This window comes from Mauremys reevesii, linkage group 26, assembly GCF_016161935.1.
Source record: "Mauremys reevesii isolate NIE-2019 linkage group 26, ASM1616193v1, whole genome shotgun sequence".
NCBI classification, from domain to species: domain Eukaryota; kingdom Metazoa; phylum Chordata; order Testudines; family Geoemydidae; genus Mauremys; species Mauremys reevesii.
This window is the reverse complement of record NC_052648.1, coordinates 5,624,753-5,650,834: the sequence shown is the minus strand read 5'-3', so window position 1 is coordinate 5,650,834 and position 26,082 is coordinate 5,624,753. Positions and strand designations below refer to the sequence as shown.

At 53.2% G+C, this 26,082-nt stretch overlaps 1 protein-coding gene across 1 annotated transcript; it reads left to right on the top strand.

Moving 5' to 3' along the window:
• The first annotated feature begins 586 nt into the window (after positions 1 to 586).
• FSTL3 (follistatin like 3) lies at positions 587 to 23,289 on the top strand. Its single transcript, XM_039516065.1, has 5 exons — positions 587 to 861; positions 10,416 to 10,601; positions 16,822 to 17,037; positions 21,638 to 21,865; positions 22,801 to 23,289. The coding sequence occupies exons 1-5, from the start codon at positions 786 to 788 to the stop codon at positions 22,851 to 22,853; spliced, it is 759 nt and encodes a 252-aa protein (XP_039371999.1). The 5' UTR covers positions 587 to 785; the 3' UTR covers positions 22,854 to 23,289.
• Positions 23,290 to 26,082: the final 2,793 nt, after the last annotated feature.

Sequence of the window (26,082 nt, the reverse complement as noted above, 5' to 3'; positions counted from 1 at the left end):
CCAACAAACCAGCCTTCCACCACCAACTTCAACAAAAAACCCAACAGCCTAATATTCATTCTGTGGGTCTCCTGTAGCTTTTCCCCCCTTCTACTTTTTTGAACCAACTGTGATGTATAAACAGCTAAGCAACAGCTACAAACTTGAGCCATTTGCCATCCAGCCTGGAACCTGGAGTGATTCTAAGCTGGGGCTGGCAGGAGTAAACAGAACTAGGGAGAGATCTACTCCACATACCAGAGACATGTGTTTAAAGGGTCAGGCAGGGAGCATTATTTTGGCGGAAAAGAGTAAGGAGTGGAGGAAGGAAAAAAAAAAAGTAGACGCTCGCAGCCAGCTCCACGAGAGAGTTTTCTCCCCATCCCTCCTCCTGTCAACTTGTGTGTAGGTTATTGATGAGAGTGGGGGTGGGGGGCAGTGGGGGGGATTTGTAACCTCAGACAATCAAGCCTGAAAACAGACATTGGGCCAGACACACACACACACACTGCTCTTCCCGGCACTTCACTGGCTGCTGCGCGGGCACCGCCCACCCCAGCAGCATGATTCAACCCTGCACGGAAAAAAAAATCTGTATATAGCCAGTGTGAAACTGAGATTTGTAACTCAAAAGGCAACAGGTCAGGCCGGGAGCAGGCGAAGATACTTGGAGGGGCAGCCCACGCCTCGCCCCGTCGGAGATCGGCGGGAGCCGCACGCCCCTGGGGCAAAGGAGAGGACTCGGCGGGGGTGGGCAATTGACGACCCAACTTTCCAAGTTTGGGGGCTGCTTGTCTCGGCGCAACATGAAGGCCTGGCTGGCGCTGCTGCTGGCTTGGATATGGTGTCACATCACTGGAGGGGAAGGGGACTCCGTCCAGGGTAAGTGATTCTCCCAGGCTGCTCCAGGCGCAGCTCTTCCCAACAGGCGTGCCGCAGCCCCGGCCAAAAACCCAAACAACCCGATGCTGCCCGGAGCGAGGGGAGGGCAGGCAGCTGCAGACGCGTGCTGGTTTGCAGGTGAGCTTTGCAAACCGCGCCGGGCAGAAGGAGGGGGGATTATTCCCCCTCCAAAATAAAACCCTTTCCCGGTTTGAGGTTAAACTTTGCTCTTCTGCAGCGCTAAGGTCTCCAGTCGTTCAAAGCCGGTTCTGCTCTCAGACCGGACCTTGTCCCGAACGAATCCGGATCAGGAGCCCAGCCTGCCCCCTCCCCCGGTCAGCACCAATGCAAGGCGCACCTGTGGTTGGGGTTTGGTTCCTAGACGCCTCCGCCTCGCCAAGGGGGGTTCCCCGGGGGGCCGCGAAGCTACCTGTGCTCCAGGCGGTCTGTCCAGGGCTCTGGCTCAGAGACCTGCAGCTCCAGCGAGGCTGTTCAGTGTTTCCGCCCCTCGTTTGCACTTGGAGTTTACTAAGTTTTAAAACGAATCATCTGCGGGATGGGTTGGTTGCAGCAACTTTGGATCAGGGACATTTGCTGTTGCAAATCAGGTGTCGTCTAGACAACTGTATTCGGGTAGACTGGGGGGGAGGTGCCAGACAAACACCCATCCATTTACCTGCTGCATGTTTCTTCCCGTTCCCCAGCTGGGCTTAGGAAGAAATTGCCTCCCTGTGTTTGTGGCACCTTAGAGACTAACACCAAAGCTTATGCTGAAATAAATTTGTTAGTCTCTAAGGTGCCACCAGGACTCCTGTTCTTTTTGCGGATACAGACTAACACAGCTGCGACTCTGAAACCTCCCTGTGTTGTAATTCAGCAGGTGTCTTAACCTCAGGGGAGCAGTCCCCTAGTGATCACTTTCCCCCTTCTCAGATTGCTAAATGGGAAGGGGTTTTCTAGCTAGATGGGAGAGAGGTGTGTGTGTGTGTCCGTCTGTCCGTCCGTCCCAGTATGGGAAAAGTTGAGAACCACTATAAATGTAGCATTATGGTCGTTCACCCCTGGCCACTACTGGAGACTAGCTATTGGTGTCAAGTATCGGGGGAAGCCGTGTTAGTCTGTATCCACAAAAAGAATGAGTGGTCCGGTGGCACCTTAAAGACTAACATTTATTTGGCCATAAGCTTTTGTGGGTAAAACCCCCACTTCTTCAGATGCATCATTTTGTGTTGTGTTTTTTTACCCACGAAAGCTCATGCCCAAATAATCTATTAGTCTTTAAGGTGCCACCGGACTCCTCGTTTTTGTAGCTATTGGGGCATTTCTTCTCACCAGGCTTGCTAAGGGCCCAATCCTCTGAGGTTCTGAGCATCCTCAGCTCCCCCCCCATAGCTTCTCTCCCTGCCCCATTTGGTCCTGTGTGAAGACATAAGGATGAAGTCCCGCTATCATGATCATACTGATATAGACTGCAGGGTCATAAAGGCTGTGATTTCATTGTGGAAGGAAGCCTCAAGCAAAGAGATTATGGGTAAATGTTAGCCAAGCCCCCGGCTATCTCAGTACACTGCGGCTGGTCTGTTTCACAAAGTTGGTGTTAGTATAAAAGTCACCCGCTGGGATCAGTTCCTTAAAAAGTGCTGAGTACCCATAACTCCCACTGAAGTCCACAGGTGCTCCCCTTCCCTCAGGATCAGTCCCTAAGGATTTCAAAAGCAAGAGAACGGCTTGGAGCCATAGTGCTGAGTTTTATCCGTTTATAAACTAGAAATGGTTTCCAAACGCCAGCTGGAAACATTGGGCGTTCAAAATCCAAGCCTGGGAACCGACTTGAGTTTAGCAGCCCTGCCCATGGGCCTGATTTTTCCATTGCCTCATGCAGTCATTTACCCCCAGGCCAAGTGAGTACCAGATACTATCATTCTGTTCTGGTAGCATTTCACGGTCACGTTGTGCCATTGCAAAGTGCTGCTGAAGATGGAAGGTAATGGAGAATCAGGCCCCTCGGGTTTATAAAGGGGCACCCTTGAACCCTAGATCTATCTAACTGGAGCATTCCAAAGCCAGGTGCAGTCTGTTAAGAACATTGTTAACCTAAAATAACACGAAGCGTGGGGGTTGCCTATGGAATTTTGCTACTGGCTGTCTACCGGGGAACCTGCCTCAGAGACGCCAGCTAGCTAACAAATCCCTATCTTACGAGAACATTTTAAAGCATCCGCGTTCCCACTGCAGTTTTGCTCAGCCTGTATATAAAGCTTGAATTCTGCCAGGCAGTGGGTTTTTGCTTCTTCCTTGGGTGATAGAGCGAGGTCAATGGGGACCTGACTTCAGAAATATTTCCAATCACCTTAGCTATGGCATCATCTTAGCATGCTGCAATTATTAATAGATTTCATGCTTGCAGCATCCTTGGGAGGTAGGATTCCTGTTTTACAGACACGGATTTTAATGTGATTTATGCAAGGGCCACAGGGCAGGACTGGGAATTGAACCTAGATCCCAGCCTCATGCCTTCGCCAGAAGACAAATCTGTGCCATTGCCTGCACCGCAATGTTTCCCCTGATACTCGGTGCACCGCTGACGCTGGTCTAATCTGAATAAAATGACTACAGCTTGCACACTGTATGAGATACGGTGGCTGACTGGCAATGGGAGCACAGGCCATTCGGATCCTTGCTGAAATCAAAAGAATTGTTACAAATATCAGGCAAGATCCAGTTAAATCATGGGGATTAGTGCCACACGGGCAGTCCCTGGGTCAAAACCCTGGAGTCCTTAATGAGTTCTTATTCTCATAGAGGAAGGATGATCCAGTGACTGTGCATGATCCTGGACTTAGGAGACCTGGATTCAATTCCCCTTCCTCCATTTAACAGCACTTCCCCCACCTCACAGGGATGCTGTGAGCCTAAATGCATCAAAGCTTGTAAGGAGCTCAGGTACTCCAGCAGTGGAGGCTAGAGAAGTACCAGAGATGGATTCAGTCCCTGCTGAGGCACAAATTAAGGGGTGAAATCCTGGTTCCATTGAAATCAATGGCACAACTCCTGTTTTCAGCTTTTCACCCTCGGAATCAACAGGAATGTTGCCTGAGTAGGAACCTGGGGAATTAACTCCTTCCCAGGGATTGTAAAACCAAGCTTGTGACCACTCCTCCTCGTTAAAGATCCCAGGACAAGTATACAGGTGTTTGCCCTGAGGTCCAGGCCAAATTGCAGTTCAGAGAGTTGCATCCTGTCTCCCTCCAATTCTCCCCTGCAGCATGCAATTGGATATGGGATTCTAATGTCCTTCTTTCTTCCCTGAACTGGTGTGCTGCGTTGTTGGGCATTGTTAAACCGATTCTGTGCTCCTCCCTAGCTGCATTTCAGCAGTAGCAGAAGTGTTACTTGCGTGTAAATTCTCCTGACCGTTAAGTTTACACAGCGCTTTGGGGTTCCTTCAAGTTGAAAGGCACTAGGTAGTATGGTACCTAGGCACTGTTAGAAATGCAAGAAGTTGTTCTATGTAGTAGCAATGGGATTAATGGATGTGTTGGTTTTTTTTAAAAGTAATGACACCGGGTAAATGTTAGTGATAATCTTATAACAGTTGTTTTTTCTCATAAGGCTGAGGACAACTGACCCCCCCTCTTCACTTGCAAATTATTTTGTCAACTAAACTATTCTAAAATAGCCAGATTCCAGAAAACCTTGTTCGGATTGTATCCAAATTCTCCCCTCCACGGTAGCTGAGCACTTTAGCTGATATCTGCGTGTCATCTCCCAGCCTGCAATGAATTTAAATCCTACTGGAAGGATGACCTTGCTTCACTAAGGAGGCTCCTGGAGAGGGGTTTGGCCCACTTCTAATACTTGTGCTTCTATTTTTCACTGGCCTTTGGGGCGGTGTGGTGGGAACTGCCATTCGTGGGACTGAGATGCTGTGAAATCGGGAGGTCCTTGGGTAATTTTAATTAATTTCCTGGATCTAACCTCAGTTATTTCTAAAGTGCTGGTGGCACTTTAAATACCTATGAGGAGTGGAAATGCTGTAGAGAAATGAGTGGGTCAGGATGGAGCTGCATTGAGGTGAGTGGGGAGCCCAGGACTGGAGCAGCTGCAGGTTAATATTGAGGAGGACTGACAGGGAGCTGCGTGGGGAGCCCAGCACTGGAACGGCTGGCCGAGTTGCAGCAGAGCTGTGTGGAATGCCGGGATTGGAACTGATGGAGTTGGGTCTGCTGGGGCCAGGATTGGGGAGGACCGACGGAGCTGTGTGTGGGTTGTCTAGGACTGGAACAGCCAGGCAGGCTGCAAGTCGGGAATGAGGAGGCTCGGCAGAGCCCTGGGGGGGCGGGGGGCAAAGCTCCCCACATTTTGCATCAGAGCTTAGTACCCAGCCAGTTACTGAGATTTCCCAGCACAGTTTCTGCAGCAAACAATAAGGAATCACACGGGCTGTGGCGGCAGCAAACAGGACTGAAAGAAGAGGTGGCAGACAAGGGCAGAGGCCCAGATCCTCAAAGGTATTTAGGGGGCTGACTCCCATGGGAGTTAGGCACCTAAATACCTTTGGGGATCTGGGCCTCAGCGCCTGCCACTCCCATTTACTTCAATGGGAACTCAGCACCTCTTGGGATCAGTCCAGAATTAGCATCTGGACTTAGAGATGGGTGAAAAATTGCGGATCCAAACACTTTCCAACTTTTCTGAGGGGTGGGGGGGTGAACCTGGATTTTGCTCTGAGCCCCTTATCATGTGCTAAACTAAAAAAACATGAGCCAGATCCTCAGCTGGTGTAAATTATTGTAACTCTGTTGAATTCAGTGCAGTGATGTGGATTTACACTGGCTGCCGGCATACTTTAAAAGCAAACACATTCCTCTCCCTATAATGTCCCAGGTACTGAAAGTCTTTTAACAATCTATTTTAAAGGATTTGATCCTGCAAACACTTCAGACCAAGGTCCCTGTCCTCAGGATCAATGGGACTGCTCAGGATAGTAATTACTACACGCAGTAGTAACAGCGGGATCTGGCTTGCGCTTGTTGCTCTTTGTTTACCTTTTACATTGCTCTCAGCTTGGACAAGGACAACAGGCTGGTCAGTTTCACCGTTTCCGATCAGTTGCACCAGCAGAATGTTGCAATGTTTGGGTTGCAAATGCTGCAGAGGATGTTTGTTTGCTTAAAAAAACCCAACATTTTTTATCAAGAGGGGACAAAGATCTGGCTCTGGGCTAACATTGTGACATGCAGACTACACAAGTGAGTCTACACTACAAACCGATGTCGGGGGCGTGGAAAAGCGATGTAGCTACACTGACCTAATCCCTGGTGTAGACAGCACTGTGTCGACATAGCTACCGCCTCTTGGGGTGGTGGAGTCCCTACGCCGACGGGACAAGCTCTTGTAGGTAGCGTCCGCACTAAGCACTACTGCCCCGGCAGTGCTCTACGTGTAGACAAACCCTCGGAGGTTGATTTGACTTATACCAGTGTGAAAATGGCGTGACTCCAGAATAGCTGTCGCTGGGGTTTGTTCCGGGTAACAAAGTGGAGTCTAGCCCAATTAATATTATTAACAGATGAATAAGCAGCTCAGGGCCAAATTCCAGGCTCATTGATAACCACGTCATCGCAATGTACAGTTCTGAAGGAGGCGGTGTTGTCTAGTGGTTAGATCAGACGTGGGCAAACTATGACCCGCGGGACCATCCAGCCTGGCCCCTGAGCTCCCGGACTGGGAGCCTAGTCCCTGGCCCCTCCCCCACAGCCACGCTGCCGCGTGGACCGCACTCTGGCCCGTCACTCCCGCTGGGCAGCCTGGGGAGCACAGCTGGTTCTGGCCGGGTGTCGGGGCTGCGAGCTCCTGCTGCTGGTAAGGGGGCGGGGAGCGGGGGATCCTGGGGGGCAGTCAGGGAGGAGGGGGCGGTTGTATCGGGCGGAGGTTCTGGGGAGGCAGTCAGGGGATGGGGAACAGGGAGGGTTGGGAGTGGGAGTCCCAGAGGGCCTGTCAGGGGGTGGGGATGTGGATAGGGGTCAGGAGGGCAGTCAGGGGACAGGGAGCAGGGGGGTGGATAAGGGGTGGGGATCCTGGGGGCAGTTAGGGGTGGGGTTCTGGGAGGGGTGGTCAGGGGACGAGGAGCAGAGGGTGGTTGGGTAGGGGGCGGGCGTCCCGGGGGGGGGCTGTCAGGGGGCAGGAGTGTGGATAGGGGTCAGAGCAGTCAGGGGATAGGGAGCAGGGGGGTTGGATAGGGAGCAGGGGTCCTGGGAGGGGGCAGTTAGGGGACAAGGGGCAGAGGGGGTTGGATGGGTTGGGTGTTCTGAGGGGGGCAGTTGGTGGGCGGGGGCCAGGCTGTTTGGGGAGGCACAGTCTTCCCTACCCGGCCCTCCATACAGTTGCGCAACCCTGATGTGGCCCTCGGGCCAAAAAGTTTGCCCACCCCAGGTTAGATATTGGGACTCAGTCTTCTAGTCCTGCCTGTAGGAGGAAGTGTGGTCTGGAGGTTAGAGCAGAGGACTAGGAGTCAGGACTCCTGGGTTCTATTTCCTGCTGTGGCGTGGCATTGTTATTGACCTTGGGCAAGCTTTGTAGTAGGGCTTGTCTACATGGTATAAGCTAAGGTGTGAATTGAAACCAGTTATATGGTGGTTACAGTTCCTTGCATGGCCACTAGGGTTTGTCTAGTTTTGGAAGTTATTTCGGATAAAGGTGGGATGTGAAGTTAAAGTGGAATAGCCATTTCTGAATAACAACATGTGTGGACGCTCTATTCTAGAATAAAATGTTCCTGTTTAGCTTAATTCACAAGTAGATTAAGCTAAACCAGAACAAGGCACTCTGAACGAGAGTGTCCACATATGGAGTTACTCAGGAATCGTTGTTCTGGAATAGCTGCATGTGGAAACAAAGATATAAAGTACCTTTTTTGGGGGTTAGTTTATTGTGCTAAACTGAAAAAAGCCACTCATGCTGGAATAAGAATGTCCACGGGGGGCATTATACCCATGTAGACAACCCATTAAATCACTCCATGCCTCAGTTTCCCCATCAGGGGCGTGATCCTCACTCATCCCCCAGGGGGCACTGTGAGGATTAACTCATTAATATGTGTGCAGTGCTATTTACAAAGGACCACGTCAGTGTTCGGGGCTGAATCCTGCTCTGGTTTACACCCTCTGTGGTGCCTTTAACATGGGTAAGATTAAGAGCAGAAATCCAAAGTTTGTATGCAAAGAAACACTGTGCTGGCACGAGACGTGACAGCCCCTGTCCATGGCCAATGGGGGTGGGGAGGTGAGGATGGAGGGGGGTATACTCCAAATGTTAGGATGCCCCAGGGTCATCTCTGTGGGTTTACACTTGGCTGCAGCATTGTGAGATTGGGAGAAAGGGAGTGGGGCCCAGCAGTTAGTCACACAGATTGATCAGAACTCAGTGAGTTTGTTCAGGATTAACCCTGCATGAGGCCAGGGTGGGAGAACCGCTCCTGAATGAGACAGTGGGCTCCCTCTTCCCATTGTTCCTGCTCAGACACCCCACCCGTCTAGACTAGTGACCAGGGGCGAGAGGGGGAGACGAGGAACCTTCTGTTCCTCAGTTAGGGGCCTGGTGTCCTGGGCTTTTAATCAGGGAGGGCCCAGACACAGAGCCTGTTGTTATCTTCTCCTCTATAGAACAGAGAGGCTGGGCTGCAGTGGGAAATCTTCCCTCGGGAGCTTTCAGCTGCCCAGGGCAAAGAGCTACTGCAGCCCAACCAGAAGTCAGGTTAATTGCAGGCTGGGGAAGCTCAGAGCAGACTCTGATCTCAGCGTGCACTGGGGTGACTCCCCAAGTAACTCCACTGGTTACCGGAGAGTCACTCCAGATTTACCCCGGCACGTCTGAGGGCGGAAACGGGCCCCCACATCTTTAGCCGTTTAAGAAACCCCAAATCAAGCTAATGAGAAAACAAACCAACCAGCGTCAGCAGCGGCCGGTTTACAAGGAAGGAAATGGCAAAGGAATCACTCACAAAAGAGAGAGAGAAAAAAAGAAATGATTCGCTCATGAGATTAAGAAACAAACAGGCTTTTGACTCAGTGAGATCAGATGCCAGTGGCCTGGCTATGTCCCAAGGGGCTGTCTCCAGTACCCAATGGTCAAGACATGGCTGCATACTACAAGGATTGATCCTAATTGCCATACCACTCATGGTCCCACACGGCTGCTCCACCACTGCAGCCGGTAGTTGTGCAGTGCTGCACACTGGACACAGGGCAGTACTCACCATGACCCCAGGCTGGGCTAAGCTATGGAATCAGGGCATCCGTGGGGTGTTTTAGGCCAGGGAAATTCATTGTGCTGCCAGTGAGGTGCAAGGTCTTTTCAGCTTGTTCTAGTCTTGCTTGAATCCTCTGTGTTTTTTTTTTTTTGAAGGGGGGGCTGTAAACGATGAAAACCTAAGAAAGGGGGAAGTAACAAGGGGGGCTCAGAATCTCCAGAGCTAAATGTCCCTGGACACTTGGAGGGAGGCTTGAAATCTAATCCCAGATTGAAACCTCTTTTTGCACATCCATGGTTAGGATTGAATTGTGATTGAATTGCAAGCCTCATGCTGTTCAGTGCCTTTCTTAAAGCCCCAGATCCTGGATTCATGTGAATAAGAGAGAATCTTGACTTTCATTTAAAAAAAAAAAAAAGATTCTCGCCCTTGTGGTTGCTGAGAAAAGCTTGAAAACGTGACCCACTAGAGGCTACGATACGGGAAGGCAAATGTAAAGCATCCCAAAGTTGCTATTTTTGAAAAGTCGCATGGTTTTCAAGCCAATCTGATGGAATTTTGGGGCCCAACTCATGACTTTTGAATGCTTGGAGTTGACAGAACTGCAAATCTTTCAATTTTGGGGTCTTTGCTGTCTGGAGCTCAGGACTATAGCTTGGGCCCCATCTGTAGAACTAGATTCATGAGTATCCAGCCCTGCAGATGAAAATGAAGGGGTTTGGGAACTGCCACTTTAGGTTCTTGGTGCTGTTCTCTTTAACAACTACCCCATGTCTGTTTTCCAGAGTCTAATGCCAGAGATGGGTGAGGGTCAGTCAGGTCTGGATCAGAGAAGGCACTAGAAGGGGGTGAGGGGAGAGAGAGAGACAGCCTGTCTCAAACACAGCAATTTGCAGACCGTTTGCCATTTGCAGACCGTGCTACTCAGTACCCCCTGCATTTCCCAAGCCAGGCACAATGCATGCACCTGCACAGATATCTGTGTCCACCTGTGCAAAGCCCAGGCATATTGGGAAACTGCACATGCCATAGCAGGCTGACACACATTTTGCAAATCCAGCCCTAAATATTAGTTTATTCCCACCCCGAGGTTGAGTTCTGTTGTGTCGACAGCCAGCTTGTGAACCGCAAGTATCTAGAAGCACCAGTAGGTGGGGAACTACTTCTCACGTATTATGCACTGGTTTAGCAGTGCAAAGGCTTCGGGTGGGCTCTCTGTCCAGGGAATGGCTTTAGCCAATAAACGCATCTTAAGGACACAGCCTCCCAAGTGTGGTTCTCATGGTCTGCTTTCTCCTGGCAGGCGGGATCTGTTGGCTGCAGCAGGGCAAGGAAGCAAAATGCACCATGATCCTAAAGGCCGACGTGACCTGGGAGGAATGCTGCGGCAATAGCAACGTTGACGTCGCTTGGTCCAACTACACCCAGCCAGGGAACAAGATCAGCCTCTTGGGGTTCCTTGGGCTGGTGCCGTGCCACCCTTGCAAAGGTAGATGTGCTTGCTGACAATACAGCCGCCCCGCTGTCCTTACGTCGACAAAGTGCCCGAGGAAGCCAAGCCTGCCCAGGGATTGGAGGCCCGAGCCTGTTGTGTTTTATTATAAATACCGCATAGCGTTATGGGAGCATCTAGAGACACGGTACGTCTACACTGCAAAAAAAACACCCTGTGGCAGCAAGTCTTTGAGCCCAGATTAACAGACACGGGCTTGTGCTACAGGGCTAAAAATAGCAGTGTAAACATCCCCCCCCGGGCCCTGAGACCCTCTCCCCTCGCTGGGTCCCGGGCTCCGGCCGGAGCAGGAACATCTACGGCTATTTTTAGCCCCGTGGCGTGAGCCCGAGTGAACTGACCTGGGCTCAGAGACCCGCTGACGTGGGTGGGTGTTTGGCTTTTTTGCAGTGCGGAGGTAACCACAAAGGCCTGGTCTACACGTAAAAATTAGCTCAACCCAGCTACATGGCTCAGGGCAGTGAAAAAGTCACGCCTTGTGCTGTGTGGTTAGGTCGAGCTAACCCCTGGTGTAGACGTGGCTAAGTCGACGGACGAATTCTCACATCAACCTAGCCCAGGGGTCGGCAACCTCTGGCACGCGGCTCGCCAGGCTAAGCACCCTGGCGGGCCAGGCCAGTTTGTTTACCTGCCGCGTCGGCAGGTTCGGCCGATGGTGGCGCCCACTGGCCAATGAGGGTGGTGGGAAGCCGCGGCCAGCACATCCCTTGCCCGCGCCGCTTCCCGCCACCCCCATTGGCCTGGGACGGCGAACCGCAGTCAGTGGGAGCCGCAGTCCGCCGAACCTGCCGACGCGGCAGGTAAACAAACTGGCCGGGCCCGCCAGGGTGCGTACCCTGGCGAGCCGCGTGCCAGAGATTGCCGACCCCTGGGCTAGCCACTGCCTCTTGGAGAGATGGATTAACTGCCTGGATAGAAAAACCCCTTCCGTCAACATAGGACGTGTCTGTGCTGCGGCACTTTAGCTGCAGCAATACTGAGAGGGAGACTGTCCCTGTCCCAAAGATATTCGCTTAAATAGAGAGAGCAGGTAAAGGATGGGAGGTGAAACAAGGGAAGCGATTTGCCCAGAGTGACGTGGCAGGTCAGAGGCCGAGCTCGGACAAGAGCCCAGGTGTCCTGAGTCCCAGGCTGTTGTCATAGCTACTAGATCACAAACAGCCGCTAGGAGCAGAGGTTTTGGGTTCACATTTAAAATGGCATCAACTCCGGCGTCGCCCTTGGGGGAGTTTGGTCCTGCAAAGCAGAAATCTCCAGCCATTGTCTGTTCTTGCAGCATTTCCACCGTCTTGGCCTGGTAGCTCAGGAGACCGGCCACAGCGGACCTAGACAAACAGGCCCCTTTTTGGGTTGGGCTCCGACATGGAACCAGCAGAGTTGGTTCTGAGCCAAGTCACTGCTGTGTCTGGCGCGCGGTTCACACCAGCGCAGAGGGGTGTAAACGGAACCCCCCTGGAACGGGGAAGCCATTTGTGCCCACTTTGCACTGGTGTAAATGCTGACGTGGGCTGTTAGGCCCAAAGTGTGTGACCTTGTTTCTCCCGGCTCCTGCATGTGGGGGAGGGACAACCTGGAGGTTCCTTCCCCCGTGTCGTGGCCCGTGGTTATACGTTCTATCAGGATCCGGAGGTGCGGGGTGATATTCCCTGCCCCGCCACTCCCAGCCAAATCCTAGAGCAACAGGAGCGGGGAGCAGGGCACAAGCAGCAAGATCCCTAGCTGGAGGCAAGAGCCCAAGGGGGCGAAGTTGGCATCATGCCCTCAGGATCCTGGGTGGCACCGAGGACTGGGACGGCCCCTGACGTCGACCAGAATAACGCCAGGCGTGCGCTGTGTTACAGCTGCCTATGGGCTGCCCCGCGTTCCAGAGGAGCCTTGCGTGTCCATGATGTGCACTGCGGAGACACCTCCTCCCACTGCTGGCCCCGCCCCCTGCATGGGGGCTTGCAAGGGGGCAGCGTAGGACAATTGACTGCCGCCCCACACTGTGCAATTCCCCCCAGTCCTGTTGGAACGCAGTTCCAGCCCTGGACACCGCTGCTGGGGCAGGGAGGAGCAGAGATCCGAGGGCGCTAAGCCAGCTTGCGGCGGCTCGTTCCCGGGGAAATAAGAGTTTCCTCTTGCCAGATCCTCCCTTTCCAGCTGCCGGCCGCAGATTTCCCCGAGGAGGAATGTTTATTTATTTATTTACAGCTCTCCCCTTTCAACATCTCCAAATGTCTTTATAGAACGGGCTAGTTCAAAAAATGGAAACACTCCAGTTTGTGCGTTCCAAGCCCTCCAGATGTTTCGGAGCAAGCCAGAGGCACGGATCCTCGCGTCACACTTGCACGGCCATGTGAGGACAGGCCAGAAGACCTGCTGACCGCAGTAGTAAGGGAGTGGGTTGGAAAGGTCGCGTGGTTCATTGAGTCATTTGTTTTACAAAGGCCATTAAGGAACAGCCTTCCCCCGCCCTTATGCACCCCTGTCCTGCCTGAACACAGACACTGCTGCCTCCTTGCCCTTAATTCAGCCTTGGAGAGGTCCCCAGAAGGGGAATGACGTGAGGGGTAGTGAGAGAGGTTGGAGGCAAAACTGAAACTGCCCTCCTGGTCCTTGATTCCTTATAGAGACCAGGCTGCAGGATTCAGACTTGAAACTTCCCCCAATTCAAGATTCTGAGGATCAGGTCTGCTTCTGATGTCTGACGTGTCAGGCAGCGCTGGGAGGGAACGGAGGTAAAGGCCCTGATTTAATGAGCATTGAGGGAAGTCAGCACCTTGCAGAATCCGCCTCCGGGTCAATGATTACTGTTCACTGCACCTCCGCCTACACCGCGAGACTGAGATTGGGACCCCATTGTGCCAGGCACGCCGCAGAGCAAGAGCCAGCCCTTCCCCCAGAGATCTTACAATTAACATGCACAAGGCAGGAGTAGGGAAGATTATTCTCCCAATTTTGCAGCGGAGGAACTGAGGCCCAGAGAGAGGTGGGGCCCAGGAGCTTTGGACAACCTGGCTGCTTCTGAGCCCTTCTGAAAACTCCTAAGCAACTTGCTAAAGGTCACGTGATGAATCAGTGGCCGAGCCAGAAATTAAATCCAGCTCTCCTGCGACACGGGCTGAGGCCTTAGCCACAGGACCAGCCTTCCTCACTCACCCCGTCCAGGAGGAGGTAACAGAGCTCCTTGATCTGCTCAGCTGCTGCTTACGTTTAGCTCTGCTGCTATAGCCAGGCACCGATCTGCTGCACGGGGTTTATCAGAGCCTCGGGATCCCAGAGACGAGAGGATCCCAAAGCAAGAGGAGGAACAAACTCCCCACACTACAGAAACCCCCATAAAGTCCAATCTGATCCTGCCCGTTCCCCAGCATGCCGGAAAGGAACCGCCCCCAGAGCTAGCCGATGAGCAGGAGGCCTTGGAAAAGGGCAGGAGGGACGACCAGTATCTGTGATCCAGCTCCTGGCTCTGCTCCAGGAGAAACTGTGTCACTCTGCCCCTAGCACAGTGTCTCCCCCTGCTCTGCAGCCAGGTCAGCTGGAGAGTGGCAGAAAGGTCCTGGCAGCACCCCCAGGGCTCCCGAATGGAGGAGGGTGCCAGGTTTCCATGCCAGAGGCAGGTTATGTTCCTTCTGGGGCATTCTGGGTCCATTGAACTGAGCCTCAGTCGGGGCTCTGCAAAGCTGACGTGGGTGAGGGGTCGAGGCTGCTGGGAATGGAGCAGTGGCAACCCCCCTCCCCCGCCCCCGCCCCAGGCTCATGCTTTATCTGTCTAGCAGCCCTCCCCACTGCAACGCCCGGTGCAGAAAGAGCCCTGCGTGTGCCGGACTCGCCCAGCCCGGCTCGCCGAAGGGCGTGGCCTGTTTGGAGCGTGGCCCGCGCCAGGCGAGTTCAGCCGAGGCTCGTCCATGTGAAAGAGCTGCTTGCCCGCAGGAGCGAGCCCCATGTCGCTCATTCACTCAGCCCCAGCAGATCTAAGGCCTCTGACTCACAGGCCAGGCCCTGTTCCAGGCGATGGCTACTGCTTGGATATGGAGCTCCGGGGGCGAACAGGAAAAGCAGCTGGTCCCCTGCCAGGGGATTTCCCCCCTGCAAAATAGGGACAGACTCCTGGGGGAATTCCACCTTCCTTCTTACGCGATTTTCCAGGGAAACCACACCATGTCCCAGTGTCAATCCCTTCCCCTTACTGAATGGCGTCACTTCCTCCTCCCCCCCACCGCGAGCTCCTGGGGTAACATTCCCCAAGCCCCCCGCCTCCCACTTCAGTAAGGAATAGCTCCACAGGGGGAGGATTCTCCAGGTCCAAAGAGACACATTGCAAATAATACCCTGGTGGGCGTCCGTGTTCCCCTGATCCAAAGGGGGCAGGAAAGCTGACCCCGCGGCCGACAGGCTAGAGGAGATGCCGAGGGCACTGGGGAAGGGAGTGGTCCTGCAAAGCAGGAGCAATGGGTCCGAGTCACACTTGTGGGACATGGCGTAAACGCTCCCACTGGAGCAACCTGATTTCCCCCCGCCCCACCCGCCACACACCTCCAACCTCTGGAGATGTGATAACTAGCCTCTCATAGGAGCCAATGTCGCCTCCCCCGCCCCAGCTCGCGCTGCTCACTCCCCAAATGTCTCCCGGGTTCAGGGGAAATTCCGCAGCTTGCCACACACGCACATGAGTTCAACGGCCCCGTTGAACCCGCGCAGACTGTTTTTGCTAGCAGGCGACCCAGTGCGACAATGCAGCCATCTGTTTCTTCCTCCCCTGCCCGTAGGGAAAGAGGCGTCCCAGACAGATTTCCCCCCTCGCTGTTGCCCATTCTCGTTTTCCAGTCACGGAGGCCTGGAGCGAAACAGGGCTGGGTATTGTTTGGGAAAGAGAACTTGCTGATCACACAGCCGCGTGCACAGGCTGGGCTTTCTGGAGGGTGCCATGCACAACAGGGCAGGGTTCTCTGTTGCACGAGAGAAAGAAATGTCTCAACAAAAAAAAAATCAGCTGGCAGTTGAACATAGGGGCCAGCCCCTTGACTGCTGGAAGCCAGTCTGACTCCGCTGATGAATGGAGCGACTTTTCTAGCTGCAGATCTGCTCTGTTATTAGGGTTGCCAGGTGTCTGGGTTTTGACCGGAACACCTGGTCGAAAAGGGACCCTGGCGGTTCCGCTCAGCACTGCTGGCTGGGCCGTTAAAAGTCTGGTTGGTGGCACACCGGGGCTAAGGCAGATGCCCTGTCTACCATGGCTCTGTGCGGCTCCCGGAAGAAGCAGCATGTCTCCCCTCCGGCTCCTACGTGTGGAGACAGCCAGGGGGTTCCGCACGCTGCCCCCGCCCCAAGCGCTGGCTCCACGGCTCCCATTGGGCAGGAACCAGACCGTTATGGGGCTGAGTGGCTCAGGACTTTGTGTCATTACCCTGTAGTTGCACAGGTACTAGCAGGATTGAGGTGACGCAGGGTAAAGCCCGGGCTACCGGGCATGATCTGAAACTGAACACTTAATCAAGGGAGTTCTGCGTCCAGATGGAGGGCAAATTGCATTCAAGCTAGACAAAGCCCGAGGAGCTCTCCACATCCAATCCCCCAGGGCTGACCCCAGAGAGAACCGGTAGCTGTTACCATCCGTGTGTGTAACGAGTTGGGCGGGTCTTGGGGGTGGTGGTTCCTAGGAGACGGGAACGTCCCAAAAGCCAGCACGGTAGCGAGCACTCTCGATGGTGGCCCCAACAGAGTCCAAGGACTGAGCAGGCCACGGTGCTGTATCCTCTCCCCCAGTCTCTGGCCCAGCTGGGGGCGGTTATGAGCAGCTGGCGTATAAAGAACAACATACAAGAAGCCTTTGACAGGCCTCAACAGGAGGTGTCATTGGTCTGATCGAACCCAGGACCAATACCGCGTTGTCTTGAGCGCCCCCTGCTGGCACCGTCACTGTGGGCCCTCTGTTTAGATATGCGCAGCCATCTCTCGTTGATGGAGCACTCTCGTAACAGGAGTTATGCTGCTTGCTCCTGTCCTGCGATTAAAGAAAGGATTTCAGTCCCTGTGGGCGTTAAGGGGTTAATTCATCTTGCCTCACACCAGGGAGCTGGTGAGCAAGATTTGAACCACAGCTGGTTCTTGGTCCGCTCCTGTGTCTCTGGGTCCCCTTGCTGCCTTTAGGACGCGCCCCGGTGCAAACCGAGTGGGGGCTCCTTTGTGCTAATGCCTCTTTCCTTCCCCCCAGAGACCTGTGAGGGGGTGGAGTGCGGCCCTGGCAAAGTCTGCAAGATGAAACATGGCCGTCCCCACTGCGCCTGCGCCCCGGATTGCTCCAGCCTGCCCAGGAAGCTGCAAGTGTGCGGCTCGGATGGCTACACCTACCGCGACGAGTGCGAGCTGCTGACGGCTAAGTGCAGAGACCACCCCGACCTGGAAGTGATGTACCAGGGCAAATGCAAAAGTACGTCGGGCCCCCCTTTCTCTTCCCGCGTCCTGGCCCTCTCCCTGCACGCGACGGGCAGCCTTAGTGGAACTATCCTAAAAAACCCCAAAGCGAGTGTGTTTCAGGTTCCCTTGGGAATTGGAGGAAACGGTGCTCAATCATTTCATCTTGTCCTTGCTTCTCCGGTGCTGTCAAGCTGGATGTTCTCACGGGTCACCCTTTCCACCGAGGGCAGCTTCCCCAGTAGCTGGCACTTGCAGCCCTACCACATTCAAGGCTTGGTACAAGCATTTCCCCCGCTCCTCATGTCTGGCATCTCTGAGGCAGAGTTTTAAACTCCTGCCCCCTGGAGGTGACTTTGCAGCGATTCCCCTACTGAGGTACCCGTGGCGTATCCCTCTAGCGTGGGAGATTTCTATACTGGGCAAGGAGCCTGGGGCCGTTCCCCTGACGTGCCCGCTGTGCCGCCTGCAGCAGAAATGGGAATTTGCTGTGGAAGGGCAGGGTCCTATTTAGAGTCGATTGTTAGTGGGTGGAAACCCATGACCCCCAAAGGAGCTGCATGCATTTATGCCTGGTCAGAACTGGCCCCCTCAACGCAAGAGTGGAGCTGGGAGGATAGCTCTGGATGGCAGCGTGTGGGTCACTGGCACAGGGGATGGCAGGCCGGAGCTGGGTTTGACCTACACGCCCTTCCCCCACTTCTTACCTCTTGCCTCTGAGCCAGAAGCTTTAGGGTCCGAGAGAGCCCCCTGCCATGACTCATGCTCCAAGCCAAGGCCCTGTTTGAGGCACGGTCTTCCAGCTGAGCTGTTAAGTCGAGGCCCCTCCTGACCATGCTCCGGGGCCATCGAGAGAGAGAGGTTAATCCATCCCTCAGGATCCCCAAACCCTTTCCAATCTGGAGACCCGTGAATCCCCTCGGCCATGACGTGGCAGCTGGTTCCAGGGCTGAGCAGATCCCTGCTGCTCCGTTTGGATCATCCTTGCACCCCGGCCAGTGTTCACTTTCCATAGCCCAGTTTCCAACGCCAAGGGCAGCGGTGGGAGCACAGGCTCCTGTCTCCTGCAGGGCCTCTGACCTATTCAGCCAGTCAGGTGCTCTGGGGGTCTAGGAGCAGAGCTGGGCCAGAGAGATGGAGTTCAAATCTGGGCTTCTCTAAGGGCTCAGGTGACCAGGCAGCAAGCGTGAAAAATTGGGACGGGGGTGGGGGGTAATAGGCACCTATAGAAGACAAAGCCCCAAATATTGGGACTGTCCCTATAAAACTGGGACATCTGGTCACCCTATTAAGGGCCAAGGCGGGGCCAATCTATTATCTGGTTCGGGCCTAGCTCCAGTTTTATTTTCATGGGTTATTTTAACGTGACAGGAGGCCCAGTATGAGAGATCTGTCTTTCTCCTGGCTGTTTTTGTCCCTAGGTGGAAATGCCGTGAGGAGAGCAGATGTTGCATTATTTCGTCCTTCTAAATAACAATACCAAGCTCCTGTCTCGCACTTTTCACCAGTAGAGCTTCAGACTCTTTACAGAGGAGGCCAGTGTCATGATAACCCAAGGGGGAACTGAGGCACAGGGCAGTGAGGTGACCTGCCCACAGTCACCCAACAGGTCATTGGCAGAATAGAACTGAGAAGCCCTGAATCCCAGTCCAGTGCTCTGTCCACTAGGCAACACTGTCTCCCATGTCCCCTGAGGCTAGAGCCTCAGCTGTTCTCCCCGCATTGGTCTAGCCTTGGTGCAGTGCCACCCATGCCAGCAATGCCAGCCCTGAGCAGGATGAGACGCCTCACTGTACAACCCCCAGCACCAGGTCTGCATTTGTGATCCTGCTTCGGCTGCTTGCCTGGGCAAAGCTGTGTTGGGGCCAGGACTTAGGGAGGACAATGTGTAACACTGGCTGGGACCTGAGCCAGCGAGAACCAGGGCGTCTGCGTGTGTCCAGCAGCTGGGATGAATGTAGCAAATTTATGAGTAAGAACCAGAATCTTCTAATACTGAATAGCCCAATTCTGCCACTCTCTTTGCATGGCAAGTCCCCGGGGAGGGCCTTGTCTAGCAAGGTACCACTCAGCATGGGTACCGGTGGCAGCATCGAACCCTGAAGTCTTTGAGCTTTTGATGAAGAACCTGTTGAAAGTCACTCCCTGCTTCTGATCTCGTTTACACTGGTATAATTCCCCTGGCTTCCCCTCTGATGTACATTGGTGTAAGTGAGATGAGGATTAGGCCCCCCGTGTCTAACTCACCCTGCTGCATCTAAGAGTTGTAGGAAGTCTCTGGGTATGTCTCCACTGCATTGTAAACCTGGATCTGGGGGACCCGGATTTGTGGACTTGGTGTTTCCAAGTCTGCGTTTGAGCGTCCCACTGCATTGTAAACCTGGGTTTACATTTGCTGGACCAGAGTCTCACAGCTGTGCTAATGTGACCATACCGCACTGCGCAGCTGCGTCCACACTGCAAAATGACAGTGCTTGACCCAGCCTCCTCCCAGGGTCCTGAGTGCTTGCTGACCCGAGTCAGATTGATTTGTGTGTGGACAGAAGTGGGGCTTGGGCTCAAACCCGGGTCAGAGCCTGGGCTTAATGTGCAGTGTAGACACACCCTCTGAGAAGTGCATAACCTCACGTACCAGAGGGCAGATTCTCAGCTGCTGCAAACTGCCATAAATAGAACAATGACAATTTACACCAGTTGTGGATGTGGCCTCGTATGTACTAAGCTGAGTAGGCTCAACGGAAGCTGAGGAGTGAAGATGATAAATGGAAGGCGTTACTTTTATTCATTAGATAACCTGAACCATCCCAAAGAAATTTGCAACCTGATCTACTGCTGTGGGGGTTACTTTATCCATCACTGAAATGCAGCCACCTCTGGGTGATAAGTGGCAGATGTTTAACAGTGCACAGCAACGTATATCCTAATTTTTCTCCAAATTGCAATAGGAAGTGCATGACTCTAAAGGCTTTTGCAATCGCAGCAGCATAAAACGCTGCCCTTCTCCTTCGTAAGGGATCCTCCTTCGGCAATAACTGCATAAGGGATTTTTAAGCCCAATGGGATTTTTAAGCCCTATGTACTCACTGAAATACAATGCCCGGTATTGAATGTGCTGTATATTTTACACTGGAGTAGCATCTTCTGATGCGTAAAGAGCTCTGGATTTAATGGGGGTTTTACATACATCACCGACAAAAGAACAGTGGCCCATAACATGTCACTTAGATGCATCCAGCTATTGTTTTAAAAAAAAACAGACCAGAAAAACATCCCAAACCTGCCAAGCTCTGGCAGCTTTATTATGCCTATTATTTTTGCCAGCCCCCTCTCTGAAATTCCTTCCTGTCGAAATCATCTTAAAAGCCAAATCTGGGGAGCTGGGCTGTCGAGTCACCGCCTGATCCAGCTTCAAAAAGAGCTGAAGTTTTAAACCCCTGTGAAAGAGTGTTTATAATCTACAGTAAGTGATGACGCACGCCTGCCATGGAATGCCCCTGTCTGCTGGCGTATGTGTGTACACAGCAGAGATGGGACGCAGGCGGGCTGTCAGAGCAGAAATCAGCCGTTGCTCCATGTGTTCTGGCTAGCTTAGCGTGCGGGTTAGCACTCTTGTGACTGCTCAGTGAGTCGAGAACCCAGCAGTTTGCCAGGTCCATTTGGTTCTGGCTGGGCAGTGGCTAGGGATGGTAAAGCCACAATTTGCTTGTTTTAATTTGGAGTGAATTAGTACCCAGGTCAAGGGACTGTGGCATTAGGTATAGTGCAGACGGGCATCCCACACACAGTGCACCTCTATTCTGACTTCCAGCACCTGTGCCGGTCTAAACCGGGGTCCCAGTGTTGCTCTGCTCTGCTGTTGCACCTAAATTCTGGCCTGCATATCCCTCTGCCCTCTTCTGAGCACAGACCATCAGTCGGGCAGTGGTGAGGGGCCAAAGGAAGGGTCACCGGTTTCCATCAGCTGAGGTTTGGGGAAGTGTGCAAGTGTCATGCCGAGGGCAGATGAGACCATGAGATTCATTGCACTTATGATCCGATTTGCTCCTGTACCCAGAGCTACAGAGGCGCAAACAAGTAGCCATCAGATGCACAGCACCGTCTAAAACCACATTGGGGAGGGCTGGCTCAGTGGTTTGAGCATTGGCCTGCTAAACCCAGAGTTGTGAGTTCAATCCTTGAGGGGGCCATTTAGGGAACTAGGGTAAAAATCTGTCTGGGGATTGGTCCTGCTTTGAGCAGGGGGTTGGACTAGATGACCTCCTGAGGGCCCTTCCAACCCTATGATTCTGCTGGTGAAGAGAAGCAAATGTTTACCAGTAGCCAAATATCTGGATTTGTGCTGAATAAAAAAGGGGAAGCACAATTTCCAGCGAAACTTGTTGCTAAATCCTGCTCCCAGTTACCTCAACGTAGAGCTGGAGAAACCTCACTGAAACCAGTGGGGTTATTCCGGAGTTAATCTGGTGAAACCCAGAGCAGTATTTGGTCCACAATGATCCTTTGAACGCTGCCCCCTGTAGAAAAGCAGCTCTAGAACTTCCTGTTGCTGGAGCTTGAACCACGCGCACACGTGCTCTGACCAAGCTCACTCTCTGGCTTGCGACTGCTTCCCTTAGAGTCCTGCTCCAGCGTGGTGTGCCCCGGGACCCACACCTGCGTTGTGGACCAGACGGGCAGTGCCCACTGTGTGATGTGCAGGACGGCCCCCTGCCCTGATCCCTCCACCCTGGACCACACTCTCTGCGGCAACAACAACGTCACCTACCCATCTGCCTGCCATCTACGGCGGGCAACCTGCTTCTTGGGCAGATCTATCGGAGTCCGGCACTACGGAAGCTGCTTAGGTATGTTTCACTTCTTGCCCTGGAGAACGTTCACCTGGGTACGGTGGATGGGGATGTGGTTCAGAGTTGGCTGGTAGGCCCCCCCCCCCACACACACACAATCAGACCTTGCGTAAAGATGTGTTGAGAAACAACACAGACAACACTTGTAGGGGGCTTTTGAGAGTGGAGAGGGATTCCCCAGGCTGACGGCTCTGTCCTCTCAGTCCCGTGCCCTCTAATTTTAGTGCCTCCATTTGCGAGCATCCAATTTCTGCTTCTGACTGTTACCGCTCAGCTTCAAGAGATGGGGCGTGATTTTCAATGGCACCGGGCACTCGCTATTCTAACTGAGGTCAATGGGGGCGGCCTGGGCTCAGCCCCTCTGGGAATTCAGGCCCTAAGATTGTCAAGGGAGCTCAGCTCCCAATCAGGCCTTGGGAAAAGGGGGCCGGATTCTCAGATGGGCTCCTGGCGTTGGGTGCTGAGCATTAGGGAAAATCCATTCCTCGTTTTGGGGCCTGAAAGGCGGGGTGGGTGAGCTCTTCTGAAAATCTGTCCCTTTTTCCGGACGCTGAGTGCTTGGGAGTCTGACCTTTGGGGGATTGGAAGTGGAACTCCCAGACTCAGGCACCCCAGATTATCCGGGCTACTTTAGATGATGTGGCTGCACTGTAAACAACTCGCTGAAGGTCACCTGCTGAGCCTGGAGAAGAGCTGGGAACAGATCCCAAGTGCTCGGCTTCCCCTGATCCAGAGACCAGCCTGCTGGGGACTGGTCTGAGAACTGTCCCGAGAGCAGAGTGATGACTTTTGACCACTCTTGTGATGGGCCACGTTACACCAGTGACCGGAGATGAAAGGCCCCGTGGCCCAGTCCCGGTCCCCTGAGCCCTCCAGACTGTAGTGTTTAATATTTCCCTGCAGCTCATTTTCTTTTATGGCTCCATTTACAGCTGTGGCCAAGTTTCCCCTCGATGTGGGCGATGCCGAAGAAAACTATGTGTGAAACACTCCTCCTTTGCCAAGAGGCCGAACCCAGGAGACGGGCATTATGTATATATTGTACAAACCATATACCTGATATTTATTAAGATGAAAAATTCTTATTTATATCTGTTTATGTTATGCAGACGCATAGGGCCCGATTCTCATTACTCCGTTCCTGCGTCTGGGGCACGGGAGGGAGATTAGGGTGGCTTTAAACCACCTTTCTGCTCCTCATAGTCCTGGGTGGTTCAGAGCCTGATGTAAGTTAGAGCAGCCTCTGGGCTGCTCTAACTTATGCTCTGCTCCCCATGGGAGGCAGTGACTAGCCATAGCACAGGGCACTCCAACCATGTCTTCAGTCTGTCCTCTGGGCTGTGAGCAGGACTATTGTACAATCTTTACAGCAGCTCTACACTGACTGGGGAGGCCCCCATGTGCAGGAGGATTCTCTGGGGGCCATTTCCACCTTTCTTAACGCCCCTTTATGCTGCCAGAGGGCCTTAGTGTCCCTGAGAATTGGGCCCACGCTGTATACTAGCCCCAAGACAGCACTTCCGGACGTATTTATTGTTTTGTTTTAATTCTTGGTGCCCCCATCTGCAGAAGTTCCTGGACCTGTCCAGCGGGAATCTGAGGTTGAGCCTTCCCTTGAGGGACTTTCTGTCCTAGGGGCTCAGCTGTGGGGATGCACAGCTCCCGACGGCAGGAAACTCAGTTCAAAGCTGTGGTTGTTGCATCTTTTGTTTTCCTGATCTTGTCCAATCCAGGTCCCCATGTAATAAGCAATGTCAGTGGGGACGCAGAGGTAACACAACCTCGCACGCTGCCCTCAAGGCTGGGTTTCACACAATGGGCAAGGGGGGCAAACTTCTTGCCATTATAATGCCATGTCCCTGGGTGGCTCATTGGCAGCAGGGATAGAACCTGACACCTCTGGAGCTAAAAGCATCAGCTCTGGTAGCCAGTGCTGTGGCAGGCTCATTGACCTCTAGCTGCAGACTGCTCCCTACTAGACAGGAAAAATGTGCCACGAGTGGGTTACACCAGCCCGGATCATTGCAACCGCAAAGGGCTCCAGTCGGGATTCAGAGCCAGATTTACCCAGAATTCAGTGGTGTTGGTCTCTGGGGTCTTCATTCAGGCCCATCTTGGTAATACCTCTGGGGTTCATTGTCCTGCACCTTTGCGTAGGGCGACCAGACAGCAAGTGTGAAAAATCAGGACGAGCATGAGGGGGTAATAGGAGCCTATATAAGAAAAAGACCCAAAAATCGGGACCGTCCCTATAAAATCGGGACGTCTGGTCACCCTACCTCTGCGGAGCCACTGATGCTGGTGCAAAGCAAGTATGCCGGGTAGCACTTTGCACTCGTTCGGAGGCTGTGAGACAAGGCATCTGAGACCAGGGCCCCAAGGGGATGTGCGTTAAAGAGACAGGCAGGCAGCTTTGGCCCCGACTCTGACCTCTCCTAACGTCATTACAAACCTGATCCCGCCTACATCAGCTTTGCCCCGGCTTTAGGGGAGTCGCTCTGATTGACAGCGGTGTAAGTGAGAGGAGAACCCGGCCCAGCGCCTTTTGGGTTTTAAATATCGTTCTGGGGGTTTCAGATCAGTCCCTCGATAGTTAGCCCCCCGGTTGCCATCAGGCCCATGCTGAAAGGCCACTGCTAGCTACAGCGCATGCTGCAGGTTGACTGCAAACTGCCCCCCTTCCCCCGGCTGCTGACACTGAGCACCAGGGCCGGGACACAAACGGGGAAGGAATCCCAAAGACAGTCGCTCACTAGAAAGTGGGGAGAGCAGGCGGGAAGAGAGGGGATGAGTGCTTGGCAAATAGGGAAGCGTTGCGAGACGAAGGTTGGCTGCGTGGTCAAGCCCCGAGGCTCAGGAGATCTGGGTTTAATTCCCAGCCCTGCCACAACATGTGTGTGTGACTTTGGGGTCCCCGTAAAAATGGGGGCGGTAGTTCTTCTGTTGTCTGTCTAGTCCAGTTAGCCTCTCCTCCAACCTCCTGCCGCTCTCTCCCTCTATGTGTATTAACAGAGCTCAGCCCACAGGAGTCTCTAGTTGCTATTACGTTGGGTTGGCCTGTGGTGTCCTGGAAACGGTGCCTGGCTCCTTTGTGACCCACCCCAGCTGCCCCCTCTCCAGCAGGTTGGTTTCTTGAACCTCGGGACATTACAGCCATCCCTGGCTTATCAAACACATCATAAGAACCTCATGGACACATTCAAAAAGGGGGCAGGGCAGCTGCCCCGCCCTCCTCTGGATCCTCAGCTCAGCTTCCTCCAATCGCCTCCCCGGTATTTATTTTTCACATCCCCGGCGACATTGTGTGTGTTGTGACCTGTGTAAATAGCATATCGTCTCCAACACCACGCGGCTCGGAAACCGTCGCCTTTATATTATTATATAGATTAAAAAAATCCCCTCTCCTCTATTTTTGTATGGTTGTGTCCCCATCCTTTACGTATGCCATGTAACATGTATGTTTCCTATTCCATATTGTTCGGGGGCATTTTACTGCTATGTTACATTTTGGGTTATAATTAAAAGGAATAAAACCAGTTCCACATTGTTCTTTTCATTTAGTAATTTCTAAAGTGGAGGCCGTGCCCAGATTCATAGAGCTGAGGGCCAGAAGGGGCCATTCTGATGAACTAGTCTAGTCTGGCTGCTTGCATACCACAGGGCAGAGCATTGCAACCAGTGATTCCTGCAGCAAGACCGGTAATTTGTGGTCGAGCTGGAGTATGTGTTTAGGAAAGAGACATTTAATTTGATTGAAAGATGGCGAACGCTCAACGATTCCAGTGAGTAATCGCTGTTAAAAATATGCCTCTTTTTTCCAGTCTGAGTGACAGCAGTGGAGACGAGTCTTCTGTCATCCATAGAACAGGTGCATCCTGGGTAGCAACAGCACCAACTTCCCCAACAATATATCTCAGCCCTGACCTTGGTCTCGCCACTGAGATTGACAGCCAAGGGGAGCAGTTAGTAGCAATGGAGGTGATGGTTTTTTTGTGGTCGCTTGTCCCGGATTGGGGGGCTGATTGAGACCTGCCAAACTCATTTCACATAGGCTGCCAAACAGCCATCATGTGGTAAAGCCATCTGGGCATCGCTGACCAGAGCCCTGTTGGACCCTCCGGGCCAGTTTACACCAGTACATAACACCGAATGGAGTTCCTCCGCTGTAACGGAGCCCACTGAAATCAGGGGAAGCCTTTCTATGGCCCTCATTA